The following is a 19,332-nucleotide window of genomic DNA, read 5'->3' on the forward strand; positions in this document are numbered from 1 at the left end:
AGCCAGGCCAGAGCAGCTACTTTTAAAAGGTGGGGACTTCTGCATGACAGGCTGCTGGAAATGTTGTTATAACTCTGGGATTTAGGGTTCTAAGGTAGTTTGAGCCCTAGGTGCACGTTTTGTTTTGTTTTGTTTTGCTTTGTTTTGTTTTGTTTTGTTTTTCTGGGAGTGTGGCTCTGAGAGCCCATGGGCCTGTGCTTTTGAGCCACAGCTTGACATACCTTTCTCTCCTTTTGTTTTGTCTTAGGGGGAAGACTTTAACTAGGGGCGCGCAGATGTGTGAGACCTTTTATTGTAAGAGTGGACAGACTTCCCAGATTTCAGGCAAGTTCTGGTGGCTGCTTTGGGTTCCAAACCCTGAAAAAGTCAGAATACTTGTTCATTGTTGTTCACGTGGAAGAAAAAAAAAAAATCAAAGTTGAGTTGTTTCTCCTGATTAAAGAGTTAGCTACTAAGGGGTTTGGGGAAAACAGCTTGGGGATATTGGAGTATTTTATTTGTAGCCCAGAGGGTAGATTTTGTATACACTGTAGGGCAGAGGTGGATGCCCCTCTGATGGCCCCAAGCGGTTGAGTGGATCATTTCCTCAAGAAGGGGCATTCTCCTGTCCCGGTTCCAGGTCGTCCTCTGTCGGGAGGTAGGGCCTACCTGGCGCTGGCCCTGGATTAACGCCTATATCCTTGCTAACAGAGCCCCATTTTCGAGCCCCGTGGGATCCCGCGGCCCCCAGCCAGCGCCAGCATGCAGAACAGTAAGTGCCTCTGGTCTTTCTCAGACTTCGGGCTGGGGACACGCAGACCGGCAGGTCAGGGGAGGGCGCAGAGGTTCGCGGGTGTCCACGCGGGCCAGGCCTGCCAGGCAGGAGGGAAGAGGCAAGAGGCCCTGGGGACCTGAGACAGCTGCGCCCCCCTTCAGACCCGGCAACCCGAGAGGGAAAGACGTTTACTCTGCTGCTCTCGCTCCTAGAAGAACAAGGGCTAGGCCCTTCAGAACAGCCCGCTAGAGTTTGCGAAGCTGAGGTAGAGAAACCCCATCCCCCCCCCCCAAATCCTGTAACTCATACCCCCTCCCCCGCCCCTGCCCGGGCTCTGACCCCAGAGAGAGAGAGGCTGGGCTGAACAGGGCGGGGCGGAGGCTTCTCCTAGTTGCCCGAGGAGAAGGAGGCCCCTTCGGGTTTAGCCAAGACTGCTAGTCACCACCGTCAGGGAGGGGCGTGGGGGCTCCCCTCCCCCAGTCACTCTCTGGACGGCTCCTCCCCTCCTCTCCCCCCCCCCCCCCCCAGCTACCGGCCTAAAAGGCAAAGGGAGCGGGGTACGCTGGCCTGCGGTGGTGGTGGGGTGGGGGGAGGTGGTAAACTGGAACCCTGTACTACCGGCCAGAGCAGGTTTACTGGGTCTGGGAAGAGACTGGGTGTCCAGCCTTGGAACTGGAGAAGCTCCGCCCTGGTAGCTGCAACTGTGAGGGTTCTGATCGGTCCAGGCCCGCAGTGCGTTTGATTCTCGGGCTCTTGTGCCTCCCATCCTCTCTGTGCTCAGGCCCTCTGGGCCCCAGCCCACCTTCCTGCTCAGTCCGTGGGGGCACTGCTGGAGTGATAGCGGTAGTGGGTGCTGGTATGTGGCAGGGCTTGTTTGCAGCCCGAGTCTGGGAGCCTGGAGGCCCAGTGAAACCAGGCCCGTGCTGAGGTGCAGAGTCTGGAAGCGGTTCGAGGGTTCAGCTGCAGTAGGAGTGCAGAAGGGCCCAAATCTTCTAGCAACCTTCCCTTGCCGAACCGCAGACTTTGGAGGGTCTCCAGTGCCCGATCCATCAGGCCTGGAAGCGCCAACCGCCCCAGGTGCTTCCGCGGCTTGGTGGGCACGAAGCGCAGGAAAGGATTCAAAGGTGGCGAGCTTTAAGGCGGGTTAGTTGTGCAGAACCTGCCAGGCCCGGGAGGGACCTTCCTTGGCGAGGCAAAGGCTTCTGCGCACCTCTCCCGGCTGCGTGTTCTCCCCCTGCAGCTCAGGCTCCCCAGCCGTAGGCTCTCGGGCAGGTCCCGGCCGGGGCCGCAGCGCTGAGCGTTTGCCGCCGCGGCCTGGCTGGCAGGCCCCCGGGGGGCGCGGGGTCGCGGGCCGGCCTGCAGGGCTTTGTGCCGCTCGCTCCCGGGTGTGCGCGAGGCGCAGAGCATCCAAATTGACACCATATGTTTTCCTATTAGATGCTTCGCGGTCGAATTCTAGGCGCATAATCATCGCCACTGGGCGAGAGCGCCAGCCGTCCCTAGGGAAGGGACACAATGATTGAGGCTTAACCTCTGAAGGGGAACTTAGAGCTGCGCTTCCTCGCTGCCTTTTCGATGCTGGCAGAGGCAACCTGGCGTCTCCTGGGCGAGCACCCGCCGACGGTCGCCGCGGAGGTGGCGGGCACGTTATTTTTTATTTTTTATTTTTATTTTTGCAATGAGGGGAGAAGGAGGGAGGTCTAGGATTAGGCGGCCTCACAAGCCTTGGCATTCATAGGCTGGGAATTGCCCAGGCTGGGCGTGAAGTTTGTAAAATCTTTCTCGGTCTCTCTCTGGGACAGCCTTTCTCTTTCCGGGAAGGCTCCCTTTGCCCAAAGGGAGGGCTCCGCAGCCCGAGCAGTAGACTGGTGTTGTGAAGCAGAGGAAGGCAATAAAGGGAACTTAGGGGAAACCGGAAGCGCGGTCGAGGCCTTGCTCTGTTGGAGAAGTGGTGTCCCGGCGATGTCCCCGCTTGCGCTGGGCCCGGCCGGAGCCCAGATCCCCCAAACGCCTGTCACTTCTCATCGAGTTGAGGCTCCGGCCCCCCCACCTCCGTCGGTGAGGGCCCCCCTCCGCCCCAAGCCTTCGGCTACCCTGAAAACTCGGCTCCCCTCGAAGGGGAAACGAGTGCAGTTCAATCTCGTCTGAGTGATCTACAAATAGGGACGGAAAGGGTCGTTTTATCACGGTCCCGTTTGTCGTGACGATGCAATTTCCCGGAGCGGAGCACTGTCACAAAGTGACAAGGCTGCCACAAGCGCCCCGACTGATCTTTTCAATTAGCCTTCCATGCATGATCCGGAGCGACTTCCGCCTATTTCCAGAAATTAAGCTCAAACTTGACGTGCAGCTAGTTTTATTTTAAAGACAAATGTCAGAGAGGCTCATCATATTTTCCCCCCTCTTCTATATTTGGAGCTTATTTATTGCTAAGAAGCTCAGGCTCCTGGAGTCAATTTATCAGAGGCTCCAAGGAGAAGAGAGAAGAGGAGAGAGAGAGAGAGAGAGAGAGAAGAGAGCTGAGCAGGGAGCCACGTCTTCTCCTGGAAGGGCTGCTCTCTAGAGTCCGGGGCTGCAGGTTGGAGATTTTTAAGGAAGTGGAAATTGGCAATTGGCTTTATTTGTGTGCCTGTGGTTTCTGGGGAGGGGGCTACAGAGAGGTGCTAACTCCCTTTCCTGGTTCTCTAAGATTAGACAATGGGGGTGAGGCTGTGAGAATAACAAGATAAAGGAGGGATAGAAGACACTGTGGTGTGCTCCTTTGCTTTTCTTTTCCCTTTCCGATTTTTGCTAATATCTGTCCTTGGCTGTGTGGAAGGCCAAGTTCAGCAGCGGAAGTACAGCGAGCTGTGGCTTGTGTGAATGGACTCCCAGCTCTCGGCCCCACAGCTGCAAGCCCGCGGACTACTTTGTGGTTGGAGTTATCTGGAGCTCTGACCCTCACGCCTGTACTGGAGGCGCAGGTTGGGGTTCACCAGCCGCAGATCTGCTGCTGTGGTTCTTCTCTACTCCTTTCCTGTCTCTTCATATGTGTATGCAATGTCACGTAATATATATGTAATTAAAAAACAAAACAAAACTCCGGTGCTTGCGCGGTGCCTTCACCAGAGTTTGGAGTGTGACAGCAAACGTTTCTGGACTGTGGAGTCCAAGAAAATGCTGAAGAGCTATAGCATTTGCTGTAACAGTTCTAACAATGCAGAGACCTTGGAGATTCAGTGTGGGTTCCGTAGAACCCACGTTTTGTGGTGCCATTCAGAGGCGATCTTTGGAAGGATGTTTTCTGAAACGATTGTTTGCACCTTGTGGGTTCAGGGGCTGGCTGGGGTGTTTATGAAGAGGGGCAAAGGGCTGGAGTGACAGCGGCTGTGGGGTGCGTGTGTTCTTGCTCACTGGCATGGATCTGTAACACAGCGCGGCTGTGTTGGGGCTGGGCTGCCCGATGCCCTGCATGGTTGCCTGGTCCCGGAGTCGTTTGTGATTGATAGCAGGGACTTGATTGCTGAGGTTGGCATGGGTTGGCAGGGAGCTGAGGATGCATTGTGGTTGTCTTCTCTTCCTCTTCTTCTCCTTCGTCTTCCTCCTCCTCTTTCTCTTGACTCTTCTTCCTCTCCTCTCCTCTCCTCTCCTCTCCTCTCCTCTCCTCTCCTCTCCTCTCCTCTCCTCTCCTCTCCTCTCCTCTCCTCTCCTCTCCTCTCCTCTCCTCTCCTCTCCTCCCTGCTCTCCTCTCCTCTCCTCTCCTCTCCTCTCCTCTCCTCTCCTCTCCTCTCCTCTCCTCTCCTCTCCTCTCCTTTCCCTTTTCCTCAGGTCACAGCGGAGTGAATCAGCTCGGTGGTGTCTTTGTCAACGGGCGGCCACTGCCGGACTCCACCCGGCAGAAGATCGTAGAGCTAGCTCACAGCGGGGCCCGGCCGTGCGACATTTCCCGAATTCTGCAGGTGATCCTCCCGGCGCCGCCCCACTCGCCGCCCCCGCGGCCCTCCACTCTCAACGCCCTCTCTTCATTTCTTACTGTAAACGCTGCTAATTATGGACCCCCCTTCACCCACCCACCCCAGCCCCTACCCCACACCCGGCCTTCCCCGCTTTCCCCCTTTCCTTCCAGTATCCTTCCCTATCTCTTTCAACCTGGGTCAGTCACTTAAGATAACTCATCTGCTTAAGGAAAAAAAAAAAATGTGTGTGTGAATTAAAAAAAACAACACCTTTCTCTTTTCATTTGATAAAAAACATTTATTGTGGTAACAGTTTAGGAACTATAATAAATTGAGTTACATAAACCAGCATAATTTTATTTCCCTTTCCCTCATGCCACGCTCACCTCAGATTTTGAGATATTTGTCTGCATTCTTCATATTCATGAGGAATATTTATTGATTTTAAAAGCCAAATGCTATTCACCTCCTTACCTAACTCACATTTACAAAATTGAGCATATTTTTAAAGGAAAATAAGTAAAATTTTAGTTTATTTTCCCCCTTTGCTCATTAAAATATGGCACTACTTTAAGCAAGGTCAGCACACAAAAAAAATCTTACTTCGTTTTGATGCATCTTCAGGCAATGTTTCAGAAAAGTTTTTTTTATAAAAAACCTTAAAATTAGTTTTTTTTTTTTAGTTCAAACTGTTTGAAAGTATCATCATATTTGTAGTGTTTAGGGCTACAAATGTAATTTTAAGAAAAAAAGCTCTCTACAGTAAGTTCTCATACCATTGAAGGTATATTTTTGTGTTATAGACCCATGCAGATGCAAAAGTCCAAGTGCTGGACAATCAAAACGTAAGCTTGTCATTGTTTAATGCATACTTAAACAATTTTATTTTTGTCTTGAAATTATTAATAATGTGGTTTTCTGTCCACTTCCCCTATGCAGGTGTCCAACGGATGTGTGAGTAAAATTCTGGGCAGGTATTACGAGACTGGCTCCATCAGACCCAGGGCAATCGGTGGTAGTAAACCGAGAGTAGCGACTCCAGAAGTTGTAAGCAAAATAGCCCAGTATAAGCGGGAGTGCCCGTCCATCTTTGCTTGGGAAATCCGAGACAGATTATTGTCCGAGGGGGTCTGTACCAACGATAACATACCAAGTGTAAGTTCACTGAGAACATTCCCCCTCCCTGCCCTAAGCCCCATGCTCTTTCCTCTTTACCATCTCTCTCTTCACTTGCCCACCCCCCTCCTCCCTACCAGTGTCATCCTGTCTCTGTCTCCTCCCCACCCCCCCTATGTCACCTCTGTAGCTGAGGGTGTTGAGAGGAGCACGCTGACCTTTTTTTGATCTTCTGGAAAATGGGAGTCAAGTGTGGGGAACTGCTCACCTTATTTGCATGTTTCAAGTGGAGGGTGGAGGCACCCAGGGAAAGGCACTTGAATGAAGACGGAGAATGAAAATGAAAACCAAACTCTAACCTCCTCCAACTCAGACTGCCTGAACCTTCCTTCAGGTGTCAAACATCCACTTCTGCCCTAATAGAAAACAAAGTGAAAGAAAGCTCTAAACCAAGCCTGTCTTTTTTTTTTTTTTTTTTTTTTTGAGGAAATCTTTTAACAAAGATTAGGTCACTGCAGACATCCAGCAGAAGTGAAGCAAATGCCCTCTCCATCCCACATTCCCTACCCAACTCAGTTTTCACACCCAAAGTGATGGCTGTCATTCTGTCCACAGTGTCTCTGTCCCAGGATGGATGGGAGGTTTTTTTTTGTTTTGTTTTGTTTTGTTTTTAATGTGTTAAGGGTCATTCTTTAAGGGAGTGGGCGTGCTGAGATGGGAACTGAAGATAGGGCAACTGTCTTCTGGAGACGCTACCATTTGGTTTGATTTTGGTTTGATTTACAGGTGTCATCAATAAACAGAGTTCTTCGCAACCTGGCTAGCGAAAAGCAACAGATGGGCGCAGACGGCATGTATGATAAACTAAGGATGTTGAACGGGCAGACCGGAAGCTGGGGTACCCGCCCCGGTTGGTATCCGGGGACTTCTGTGCCAGGGCAACCTACCCAAGGTAAAAAGCCCAAGCACCTATCCTCAAAACTCTCCATATATGCAGCCACTTGCCATATTCTCCCTCAACCTTTTCCCTCTCTCCACGTCTGTGCTTGAAGAATGGGACACACTCACTTGCCCTGTAGGAGGGTGGTATTTTTTGAACTATCTCACTGGCCTTCCCATTTGAGGGTTGTGTATGTCAGGAGTAGTAAGAATGTGGCCGGTGTGCGTGTGCGCATATATGTTTTGGGCAGTAGTATATGTGTAAGAGAGCTAGCTGCTTGGTGCCCTATTCAAATTTGCCATTAAAATGCACGGAGAGCCCCCTTGCTGTAGAAGTGTGACAAGTTAACACACTGACAGACTGGGAGGTAAACATAATTGTATCGTTTTGCTTTTTGCCGTAATTGACAAATTACGTGAGTATGAGTAGGGTGCATATGAAAGGGCCAGCAGCAAGATGCAGGGCAGAGTACAGGATAGGGCACTGGAAGTGGTGGTCTCCTAACTCAAACAACACCATCGTCTCCGTCGCATTCCCTCCGTTCCTCTGGGCCCCCAGTTCTCACTCTCTCTGGGTGGCAACTGAACAGAAAGGTGGGGTGAGGATACTGGGAGCCGGCCTGGGGTTGTCCGGAGCCTCTCGGGGGGTGGGGGTGGGGGGGCTGGTAGGAGAGAAGGAATCAGGACCCTCGCAGGATCTACGAGAAGGAATGGGGGAAGAGGAGCAGTTGGGGGTGGGGTGGCGTAGGTTGGCTCTCCCCTCCCCTACACACCCCGAGGTAGCTTGGTCAAGAATAGGAAACAGTTTACTCCGAAGATTAATCGGTATTTGTTGTCCTTGTGACAAGGAGATAATATGCGGGATAATGGGACGTGGCGTCTCACTCCCCGGAGCCCGACGAAGCCTGGGGGCTCCAGGCCGGGGGCGGCGGCGCTGGGACGCTGACGGGGCTGCCCGCGCGTCAGTGCGCTCTCGGACCCGCTCCGGGTGCCCCGCGCCTCCACGGAGCCGGGCTAGAGAAGGGAAAATCGGTAACAGTATGCGAAATATCTGGTACAAAGGATGCTTCTGTCACTCGCAAGAATTTGTTATGGGAACAATCCTGTCGCTCTGTAATTGCTCATTAGAGAACGTTTTGTTTCTCATTAAGGCGACATGAATAAGCGTCTAGTTGAAGGAGACAGCTGTAGAAATGTTCCACAAGAGACCTCTGGACACGATTCGGCACCAATTGCCAATTAGACATGTCAGTTTTAAGAGCAGAAAACAATATAGGACGGACACTGGGAAGATAGGGAGCAAAGCGCTTGCTCCTTGTTTCCCAGCGCGGCCGCTCGGCCGGCAGAGGCTTCCTGGTGCGCTGCGCCCCGGGCTCCCCTGGGCGACCCCGCTGGCCAGCTCGTCCTATCCGGTCCCGACCCCGCGGCCTCCTGGGGTGCCGCTCAGGCGGAGGCCCAGGCCCACTCCCGCCTCTGATGAGGACAGGGAATGACAAGGCTGAGTGTGGACCACCACACCCTCACCTGACCTTTGAAACTGTTGGATTCCCACGTGCGCGCACTGGACACACCCAGGAGACACCCGAACTTGGCATTCTTCAGCGTCCGCCCCTAAACCCCCAGCATCCTGAGGTCCCTGTGACCCCTCCCCCGCCGAGTCTGGCCCCCAGGGTCCGAGAACTCTTGCGGACGGCGCAGTGGCCGGGTCCGGGAGGGCTGAGCCCAGAGCCTCCACGCGCTGGCCCTCTTGGTGCAAGAGCTCTCGTTAGCTTGGGGCCTAGAGCGTGTCCACCCGTCTGCTTTCCAGAGCCGAGACACAAGTCCCGGGCAGCCGTTTTGCCAGCCCCTCCGCTTCCACCAGAGGTGGCGCCCGATTAGGGCAGCTTTTCGTCCCGGGAAGCTTGAGGGCGGGAAGCGAGAGCCTAACTCCACGACCCTGTCTGTGGTGACGGTTGCGGCGGGAGGTGGCGCTAGTTCAGGAGCTTTGAACTTTTAGGCGGCGAATCTCTGGAGAATTCTGACTCCCCAGCTGTCAGTTCTCGTCCCCCCACCCCGGCCCCCGCAAGAAACTCGCTCGGGTGCAGCGACCGCGGGCCCCGACTGCCTACCCCACTGGGTGGGGGGGGGGGCGGGGCGGCGGGGAGGATGCGTCGGTCCCCCACCGCCCACCACCAACCCCCGAGCGAGGTCCCGGGCGTGGGGGCGCCGCGGGGCGCTGGTGCTGGGCTTCGGCCGACGCGCCCCGGGAATCCCCAGACCTTTTGGTGCTAAGAAGGCCCCCCTCCCCTTCGCCCCCTCTCCCGGCCCGGGAAGCCGTTTTGGGGTTTTAAAGAGTCCATTACTCCGAAAGCATAAGGCGAGGTTAGGTCTCAGAGGGAGACAAATATGGTTTCCATCTGATCAACGCCATGCGGCGGTGAATAAAATCGTGACGACGTGGGCTGACAACAACAAGAGACAACTCTATCCAGCCCCAATTCTCCAGCGATTTGGTGGTTTTAGGGATCACGGAGACACTTTTTCTTATCTCCTCCCCCCCCACCCCCACCCCCATAATACCCAGGCCCTCTATAGGATTTAGTCAGTCTCTTTTCAACAGATGCTACAATGTTTTGATCCGCGCTCTAGAGCTGAAAAGGTGCCGCAACCGGGTTGCTATCTTTTCTTGCTTGTTTTCCGCCTCACTGATTAAGACACTAAGAAACTAAGGAATGATTTTATTTCCCAGCGTCTTTTTTTTTTTTTTTTTTTTTTCTCCTCTCCGTCTTCCAGGAAACAAATCCTATCCCCGGCGTCAGATGGTCCTGGGGCTGGGATAATGGGAGGCGCTTTCACTCGCCTTCTCACGGATTAGGCTGGAAGGTGGACGGCGCCCATTGAAGGCCTCTTCTTTTCGCGCTCCGAGGGGGCGCCTTTTAAAGAAGATATCTTAATTGTCTGCCACTTAGGTTTATCATATGGAGAATTCGAGATCCAACTTTTAGTTTTATTTTGTTAAAAGCTTTAAGAGTGGAAGGTAAATCCACTAAAGAAAAAAGGGGGGGGGGGGCGCCCAATCTAAGAGTGACCTTTCCTTCAGCGCCTGGCTGCGAACAGTTGCTACTTTGACAGTAGTAAACAAACTTTCAACCGGGCACGCCCGCTCTGCGGGGTCGTGGAGGGGTCCTGCAGCCACGGGTTTCTCCTGGCCGGCCTCTCATTCCACTCCTTCCCCCCTCCCAAAGGGCTCTCTATCCCCACTGACTCTCCCCATCCCTTAAATGTCAATTCTCAAGTCAGAGCCATGCCGGCGTTAGTGTGTGAGAGAGAGACAGGGGGAGATGGGGGGAGGGTGGGGAAGAGAGTGCAACCCTCCAAGTTTTAGATTAGGAAAATGTCAGAGAACTAGAGAGTAGAGAATGCTATCTGCAGGGGTCTTCTGAGGGAGACCTGGGCAGCTTTGTTTAATTGGTGACATTGAATATGCCAGAAAAAGGACTGGGGTGGGCATGAGTGGCCACCAGAGCGAGGTAGGATTGTGTTCTCTTCAGCGCCCCAGTCCCTAAATGTCTCATGGTTGGAGATTTTTGTGTTTCCCCAAAGCAATAACCCACAGAACTAGTTTCTAGTTGGCCAAAAAGGGCTATTTATAAAGTCTTCCTCGTTCACCGAATCTGAAAATAAGGGGGAGCGGGGAGGGATTTCTTCTTTCTTTCCACTTTGAAAAGTCACCTGGAAACTTGGGGCAGTAAATTAGTACAGACACTTGTGCCCACACACGTGGTTCCAGTGTCTCCTTCAACTAAGTACCCTCTCCCACCCCCTCCCCATCTCTCTGAAGTAGCAGGAGATGACCCAAAGTAGAGCCAGTCTGTTTAGTAATTGTCTCTCTCTGTCTTCCTTTCCCCCTTTCTCTCCTTGTCTCCTTAGGTCCTCTTGCCTCTTTTTCCTCTTGGCATTTCTGTCCTTCTTATACCTTTCTGGGCTCTGTCTCTTTGGAGCCCTTCATCTTTTTCCTGCCTCCTCTCCTCCTCTCCAACCCCCTCCCCCTCGGCCCTCATCCTCCCTCTCTGCTTCCCTCCTCCTTACCTCAGAACTGGTCTCCATCCTCCTTGCCTTCCCCGTCCACCCTTCCCACACAAGCCTGCCTGGTCCCCAACGACTTTTCCTGCCTCTCCCCACCCCCTGCTCTGGCCCCCCATCCACCCTCCATCCCCCCAGCCAAGCGCCCTAAATAGCATTGAGGCCACCGCTCTTCGGACAGTGATTAATGATAGCAGAGCAGAGGGGTTAACACACTTCACTGAAAAGTCTGTTGACTGGGCTTCTTGTAACACAATGTGGCCCGCTGCACGCCTCAAGAGAATCCTTTTGTTGTTCGCGCTCATTGTGGCCTCAAAATTCTGCCCACGAAAGTTTGCCAACGCTCCTGCCCCAGGAGTTTAATAGTTTCCCTTACTCATGGGGCATTGTGCAGCGCTGAAAAGCAGCCCCTCGCTATTCAAGTGTTGGTGGTCATCTCAATAGATCTCCAAGGGCCCATATGGTGGCCAGTGCCGATGAATCCGCCTGTTTAAATGGGGGAGAAAGTTGGGGTTTTAAAACATTTCAAAGTTTCTGAAAAGATCCCACTAGATCCTGTCACAATTCCCTGAACTCTTTGAAGGCACTGCCTATTGTCTCCTGGTTATAAATGATATTCCTGGCCAAGTCGATTCCCACCAAGGAGCTCCTAGAGGCCCCTCCCCCCCCCCCCCCGCCACCGGCCAAATTTCTAGGATGGGGGGGGCAGCCCCTTTGGTATCCCTTGGGGGCCTCAGGACCCAAGACCCAGGACCCAGCTTGCAGTGGCTCTGGAGGCCCGGTGAGGGCTGAGTCCTTCCTTCAGACAGGCTGTGGCCTCAGGAGCAAGAGGCAAGGCGAGATACAGCTAGCCCAAGTGTACATCTTGCCCTGGAAGCAGCAAGGGAAAACAATAAAACTTTCCCCTGTTTAATGATAGAAATTACAGTAAAAGTGGTGGAAATGCCCTAATTAAAAATGTACCACTTAAATGATATGCCAAGGATTCAGCTGCGGCATAGCATATTTAGCTAGTTAGTGAACTCTCTACTATTTCTTTTTTAAAATTACACGTTAAAAATTTAAAAGAAATCTTACTTTTCTCTGGTGCAACACATTACAAAGAATGGACAGTCCTTTTATCTAAATATAAAATTCCATTTTCAGCAATTATAGCCTGTTCTTGGTGATGATATAATTACAGCTGTGCTCGTAATAGGTGTCAAGGCAAAGCGCACTCATACAATAGTTGAATAAAACTGCAGAACAATGCAAGCATTTCTAAATTCACAACCTTTAAAATGAAATTGACTGTGCAGAATTCAAATAAAAACTAGATAAATATTTTTTTAAAAAGATTACAAGCTTGGTTTGGTTTCTTAATAGCATTTTCTACAAACCTATCAACATCTAATTGATTCGATAGGAATTACTGATTATAGATCAGCTGAAATCTTGAACATCACTCTTCTATTTTCCCAACAGAGCTATAGGTAAATAAATTCTGTAGGGAAAGGGGAAATGGGTAAGGCATTTGGGACTCAAGGTTAGTTATGAAAGACCATTGTAATTGGAAACTTCAGCACTTGTTTTGTTATTAAAAGAAATGCCCTTCTGTGATGTCCATATCGTACAGTCTCTTCTTGATGAAAACAGAAAGAAAGACAATGGTGATAAGATAGCATACGTCACTAATGTCTTTTATTAGAGGAAGACTGACAGTTACCTTGGGAATGCCTTGAGACTGTCACAATGTACTGCTCTTGGAGTTTATGGCTATACCCAGGCCCCTTTTGGAGGCTCCAAGTTATTCCAGATTTCTCTTACTGTCCCTTTCTTTTTGTTCCAGATGGCTGCCAGCAACAGGAAGGAGGGGGAGAGAATACCAACTCTATCAGTTCCAATGGAGAAGATTCAGATGAGGCCCAAATGCGACTTCAGCTGAAGCGGAAGCTGCAAAGAAATAGAACATCCTTTACCCAAGAGCAAATTGAGGCCCTGGAGAAAGGTGATGGAGTTTTTCAAAGTAGGGAGGCCGTAAATCAAACTAAATGCCACATCTTCAGTACAAAGAGCTAAATTTAGCCAGGGCCCTTTGCATAGAGGACTGAAAAGCTTTCTTTTTTCTTTCTTTCTTTCTTTTTTTTTCTGGGCATCTTTTCAGTGTGTGTGTGTGTGTGTGTGTGTGTGTGTGTGTGTGTGTGTTTTCTTTCTTCTTTTCATGTACCAGTAATTCAAAGACTAAGAGTCTGACTTCTCATAAAGAAAAAATGATGGTTTTGCTAATTCAGGCCACAGAAGGGTCCTCGAATGAATGTCATTCTGAAGGAAATTTAACTTGGTTCTGGTGGGATAGCTCTTTCAAGTACAGTGAGCGTTCATAGTAGCGGCATTTTAAAGGGAGTTGGTTGGAAGGGACAGAAATGGGGAGGCGGGAACCAGTTTGATCCAGGGCTTCGTTGACACATTTTGCATAGTTCCGGTGCAACATAGAAAACGCCACTTACTCTTTCAGAGTTTGAGAGAACCCATTATCCAGATGTGTTTGCCCGAGAAAGACTAGCGGCCAAAATAGATCTACCTGAAGCAAGAATACAGGTACCCAGAGAACATGTGGTTTCATGCTTTGCCCTTTCTAGAGACAAAGGTGCTTCTAAGGAACACCGTTCATTGACATAAACAGTAAGAGATTCAGTCCCCTAAATGCTTTGCTGTCACTGGGGGATGGGGGTGGGGAGCAGAGCAAGTGCCAGGGGGGAGGTTGAGTTGGGAGTAGGCACAGGCCTAACCTGTCCATCTGATTTCCAGGTATGGTTTTCTAATCGGAGGGCCAAATGGCGAAGAGAAGAAAAACTGAGGAATCAGAGGAGACAGGCCAGCAACACACCTAGTCACATCCCCATCAGCAGTAGTTTCAGCACCAGTGTCTACCAGCCAATCCCACAACCCACCACGCCTGGTAATTTGAATACTACTGCCACTAAGTGTGTCTCACCTGTTTGCCCTGGCTCTGACTTTCCGCATGACTGTCTGAGGTGTCTCTCTCCCTGCAGTTTCCTCCTTCACCTCTGGCTCCATGTTGGGCCGGACAGACACAGCCCTCACAAACACGTACAGCGCTCTGCCACCCATGCCCAGCTTCACCATGGCGAATAACCTGCCTATGCAAGTAAGTGAGGCCGCCGGCCGTCTGCTTACCGGGTGCCTTAGAGAAGAAGTGGAGAACGGGTCAGGGCCTGCAGACCCCACTGGCCACGCATGCGCCCTTGGGAGCCTTTCTTACTGCAGCCATTAGCTTAACCAGTCAAGGCTGGGGTGAAAACAGTCAGTCCAGTCTTGTAGTTGGATTGATGGATTGATTGATTCGTGCTCTTAAAAAAAAGCACAAAAGCCAAATTAATCTGCCTTTTGCTCTGAGAAGATGTTAGCTTGATAACGTTGGGTGGGAATGGGGCATGTTTTGCGTACTGGTGAAAGTGGTGTCAGAAAATGGAAATAATGCTGACACGTTATTAGATAGCAAGGGGTTAGTATACGTAAATTCGGGTTTATATTAATGTGTTCATATAAGTGAATATATAACCTGTGTGTGTATTTTGGACATTATTTAGTGTATATGTGACAAACCAGTGAGGAAGAAAAAAAGGATCAGAAATAAGATTTATATTTGCCTTGTGGGATATATTTTGATATAAAGGAATGGTGAGTTTTCTTTCTACAGCTTATGATGAAAAAAGGAATGCAGGTGCTTGCTAAAAATTTAATGGTCTTTGTCATGGATCACGTAATGAGTTTGTGGTGCTCCTCGCTGCCTGGGTAGGTTGATGTTCTTCACTCGGTGTGAAGAACCTGCCTCTGCCCTCCATTCTGTCTCGAATGTTTATCAGCTCCTATGTATGCAAGGTCCTGTAGTAGGTTAGCCCTTTATGATGGAAGTTGTATAGGGCAGGTGGACTATACTAGAACTTTGGAGCTGGACGGATTCTTGATGGGAAAAAAATTGGCCTTCCTTCCGGTGGGCCTTGTTGGTGACTTTCCCAGGACTCCTGTTTGTGCAATGCTTAGAAGATGCCGGATGGTGTGAGATTGGCCAGCGTGAGCCCCTGCTGGAAGCAGTTCTGGGGTTACACAGATTGTTTACTCACCACTGAACATCTTTTGATGAATTTCGAGTCCAAATAACAGCAAAATAAATGTTTCCCAGTCTCCAGACGAATGTACGAGCAGCTAGATAAGCGACTTCAGAGGAATTATTCACATGTTTATTTTTATTTCATTGGGATATTAGTAGCCATAATGCAATTAATGTGAATTAAGGGATTAACAGCCCATTGGTTGGTATTACTACAACTGTTTTGGAATTTTCCAGAAGTCAGGTTGCCTAGAGGAAATGATTTTGGGAATTAGAAACAAATGCAAGCTGAAATTCTGGCAGAGCCCTCAAGGCCTGCTTGCCTCTTTGAACCTGAGGTTACCACTCATCCTCTGACTTTATTTATTTATTAAAAAAAATTTTTTTTTAATGTTTATTTATTTTTGAGACAGAGAGAGACAGAGCATGAACGGGGGAGGGTCAGAGAGAGGGAGACACAGAATCTAAAACAGGCTTCAGGCTCTGAGCTGTCAGCACAGAGCCCGACGCAGGGCTCGAACTCACGGACTGCGAGATCATGACCTGAGCCGAAGTCAGCCGCTTAACTGACTGAGCCACCCAGGCGCCCCTTATCCTCTGACTTTAATAAGGCCACTGAGTGTCTTGTTCGGTTTTGCAAATTGTAGCAATATCTAGGTTTCTGCAAAGATAACAAAGTTTGTATATGAGAAAATATTTAGAACCAATTAAATAGGTGCTACTCTTTTACTAAGGTTATTTCCACCTATAAAGTGGTGTGGGGTCAATTTATTTCAAACGCTGACTTTTAAAAGTTACACAACTTATATGAAACAAAACATATATACTTTTATAAAGCATAGAGAAAATTAAAAAGTTACTAATGATTCTCCTGTTCAGAGAAAATTACTCTCTGAATTTTGGAGTTGGGGTGTGCTGGTCTGTCTGTCCATCAATTCATCTTGTTGACCAAAATCTTCAGCCATTTTACAAAGGGTGGGTGTCTCCCTCTGAACTTTCTCTAATGCGTCACCCTCTCTGAGAATGTGGATCTTGAGATGTTAAACATTTCTGCAGTTTGCAGAACGGAGTAGTGCCATCGTCTCCCTTATTCCTGGCATGATGCTTGTATTAATCCATCCCAATCTTGCTGGCCTGGCATAGCCCCATGGAAGCTCATGAGGGATTTTGTCCCAGCTCTGTGTATTTCTTATTCAGTTAGGAGAAAGGTTTGTCTCCTCAATACCACCAGACCAAACACTTAGAGGGCAGTAACCCAATTTTGTGGATAAAACTCAATCTGGGTTTTTAGGTCTGTGAGGAAGTCACAGCTAATTCGCAGGATGGGGCTAGGTATTAACTGATGCTTCTAACCACGTTCATCGGAGATCATTACTGATGTGTCTCTTCAAAGAATCTTTAATCCAATGAGTCCCACCATGGAAGGCTCCCAAGGTCCCTGAAGCAGACTTTATGGAGAACTCTGTCTACAGTTATCTGCCCAAAGCCCGAGATACAGGATTTGGGGGTCACTAGATTCCCAAATAGATTGGATTTGCGGGAGAGGGGGTGTGTTTTAATGGAAGTCCTCATGCTATAGATTCTCTGAAGATGCCAGCAGAGGTCCAAGATGAAAATGGACAGAAACCCTATTAATTTTATGGATAGTGCCAACCATCTAGCTAGACAGTTGTCTGAATTTATATTACTTTTAGGCAACTTTACTCTAGTGGTGGTCAACGGAAGGACTGGTTGTAGGCCCGACTGTTGATACGGAACTCCAGTACTTTCCACCAGGGCACCTTTAATGATCAGACGTGTTGGCACAGTTCCTGGGGAGGACAGAGCCCGGGGATGCGGCTGTGTGACGTGCTTCTCGGTAACCACAGGTTTGCCTTTCTCCTCTCAGCCCCCAGTCCCCAGCCAGACCTCTTCGTACTCCTGCATGCTGCCCACCAGCCCTTCGGTGAACGGGCGGAGTTATGATACCTACACCCCCCCACATATGCAGACACACATGAACAGTCAGCCAATGGGCACCTCGGGCACCACTTCCACAGGTGAGCCGCCCTTCCCTGCAGACTGCACAGAGGTGGCCTTTGCAGCTGCTTTTGCCAGGTGATCTAACTTCACTTGAAGTTACTCTAAAAAGAACCTCCTGGCCGTGTGTGATGGTTTGTTTAACTCTTTGCTGTTTCCCTCACTTCTCTGGGGGAAAACTGATCAGAAGGGGACATTTAGTCAAGCTGTACTAGTAACTTGAGACCATGTAGACAAAAAGCAAGGTTGTTTTTCCTGAATTTGGTCACAGAAGTTATATATGAAGACAAGGCCTGAGAATGTCAGCTTTCTGAAGAGAGATTATTAGCCAGAGCTCAGCAGCGAGGGCCTCCGAGTGAGGGGCATGGTGAGTGTTGTCAAAAGACTTCTCACCCTCCCAGCCCCTCCATGCCTTTCATCGCAACTGAAGAAGTACCACATTGGTTTGCCAGAGATAGTTTTACTTAAGTTTTTTTTTTAACGTTTATTTATTTTTGAGAGAGAAAGACAGAATGCGAGCAGGGGAGGGGCAGAGAGAGGGAGACACAGAATCCGAAGCAGGGTCTAGGCTCTGAGCTGTCAGCACAGAACCTGACACGGGGCTTGAACCCACGAACCGTGAGATCATGACCTGAGGCAAAGTTGGACGTATAACCGACTGAGCCACCCAGGCGCCCCCTTTGCTGGAGATAGTTTTAATGCTAAAGTTCCAGCCATGCAAACAAATGGAGGTGGTGTGTGTGTGTGTGTGTGTGTGTGTGTGGACTTGGAATCAATAGATATGTGTAAACATGTAATCTTGTTTCTGAAGGTTCTACTTTTGCTTGTGAGACTTTAAGTATTTTTTTTAAATACAGTTAGAATGTTAGAAAGTATTATGAGATTTTTTTTTTTTAAACCTATAAATTCATGCTCCATGCTTGTCTCTCGAAGGGAATTTCTACATGGCTATTTCTTTCATCCACTTCTAGGACTCATTTCCCCTGGTGTGTCAGTTCCCGTTCAAGTTCCTGGAAGTGAACCTGATATGTCTCAATATTGGCCAAGATTACAGTAAAAAAAAAAAAAAAAAAAAAAAAAAAAAAAAAGATATATGGTGTTAATTCAGTCAGTGACTATGTGGACACAGCAGTTGGGCGTTCAGGAAGGAAAGGAAAATGGCTGTTAGAAGCACTTCAGATCTGCAATTGTGTCCTGTGTTGTACCACTGGGGAATGGACTTGAAGCAAGGACCTTTGTATACAGAAGGCACGCTATCAGTTGGAACAAATCTTCATTTTGGTATCCAAACTTTTATTCATTTTGGTGTATTATTTGTAAATGGGCATTTGTATGTTATGAAAAAAAAAAAAAAGAACAACGTAGACTGGATGGATGTTTGATCTGTGTTGGTCATGAAGTTGTTTAAAAAAAAAAAGGAAACCATGATCAACAAGCTTTGCCATGAATTTAAGAGTTTTATCAAGCTATATCAAATACTTCTACCCATCTGTTCATAGTTTATGGACTGATGTTCCAAGTTTGTATCATTCCTTTGCATATAATTAAACCTGGAACAACATGCACTAGATTTATGTAAGAATATCTGTTGGTTTTCCAAAGGTTGTTAACAGATGAAGTTTATGTGCAAAAAGGGTAAGATATAAATTCAAGGAAGAAAAAAGTTGATAGCTAAAAGGTAGAGTGTGTCTTCGATAAAAATCCAATTTGTTTTATGTCAAAATGTAAGTATTTGTCTTCCCTAGAAATCCTCAGAATGATTTCTATAATAAAGTTAATTTCATTTATATTTGACAAGAATACTCTATAGATGTTTTATACACATTTTCATGCGATCATACGTTTCTTTCTTGGCCGGCAAAAATTAATTGTTCTTAGATATAGTTGTATTACTGTTCACAGTCCAATCATTTTGTGCATCTAGAATTCATTCCTAATCAATTAAAAGTGCTTGCAAGAGTTTTAAACTTAAGTGTTTTGAAGTTGTTCACAACTACATATCAAAATTAACCATTGTTGATTGTAAAAACCATGCCAAAGCCTTTGTATTTCCTTTATTATACTATTTTCTTTTTAACCTTATAGTGTGGTGTTACAAATTTTGTTTCCATGTTAGATAATCATTCTAAACAAACGGTTACCTTCATACATACTCTATTTTATATCCTGATAGTTCTTAAAGAAATAGTTCTTACCGCTTCATTAATTACAAATGTGTTCGGAAAAAAAAAAAAACAAACCACTTAAAGCCGTGTGTAGATCTGTGCCCATTTGTACCCACAACGCACATATATAAAAATGGTCACATTCCCCGGTTAGCCATTTAATGCAAAAACTCAAAGTCTAGAAATAATCTAAAAATGCAACAAGCTATTAACTGGGAATTGTCTTTTGAA

At 48.5% G+C, this 19,332-nt stretch overlaps 1 protein-coding gene across 4 annotated transcripts; it reads left to right on the forward strand.

Moving 5' to 3' along the window:
• The first annotated feature begins 267 nt into the window (after positions 1 to 267).
• On the forward strand, positions 268 to 18,024 carry PAX6 (paired box 6). Of its 4 annotated transcripts, none has more exons than XM_019456600.2 (12): positions 268 to 324; positions 691 to 751; positions 4,562 to 4,692; positions 5,493 to 5,534; positions 5,629 to 5,844; positions 6,592 to 6,757; positions 12,635 to 12,793; positions 13,301 to 13,383; positions 13,594 to 13,744; positions 13,839 to 13,954; positions 16,806 to 16,956; positions 17,908 to 18,024. In XM_019456600.2, the coding sequence occupies exons 2-12, from the start codon at positions 742 to 744 to the stop codon at positions 17,991 to 17,993; spliced, it is 1,311 nt and encodes a 436-aa protein (XP_019312145.1). In that variant the 5' UTR covers positions 268 to 324; positions 691 to 741; the 3' UTR covers positions 17,994 to 18,024. The 4 variants fall into 4 exon arrangements, with proteins under 4 accessions (XP_019312145.1, XP_019312147.1, XP_019312146.1 ...); XM_019456602.2 differs by having other exon boundaries at positions 5,629 to 5,643; XM_019456601.2 differs by lacking the exon at positions 5,493 to 5,534.
• The last annotated feature ends 1,308 nt before the right edge of the window (positions 18,025 to 19,332 follow it).

This window comes from Panthera pardus, unplaced genomic scaffold, assembly GCF_024362965.1.
Source record: "Panthera pardus isolate Hobbes unplaced genomic scaffold, ASM2436296v1 HiC_scaffold_12, whole genome shotgun sequence".
NCBI lineage: Eukaryota > Metazoa > Chordata > Mammalia > Carnivora > Felidae > Panthera > Panthera pardus.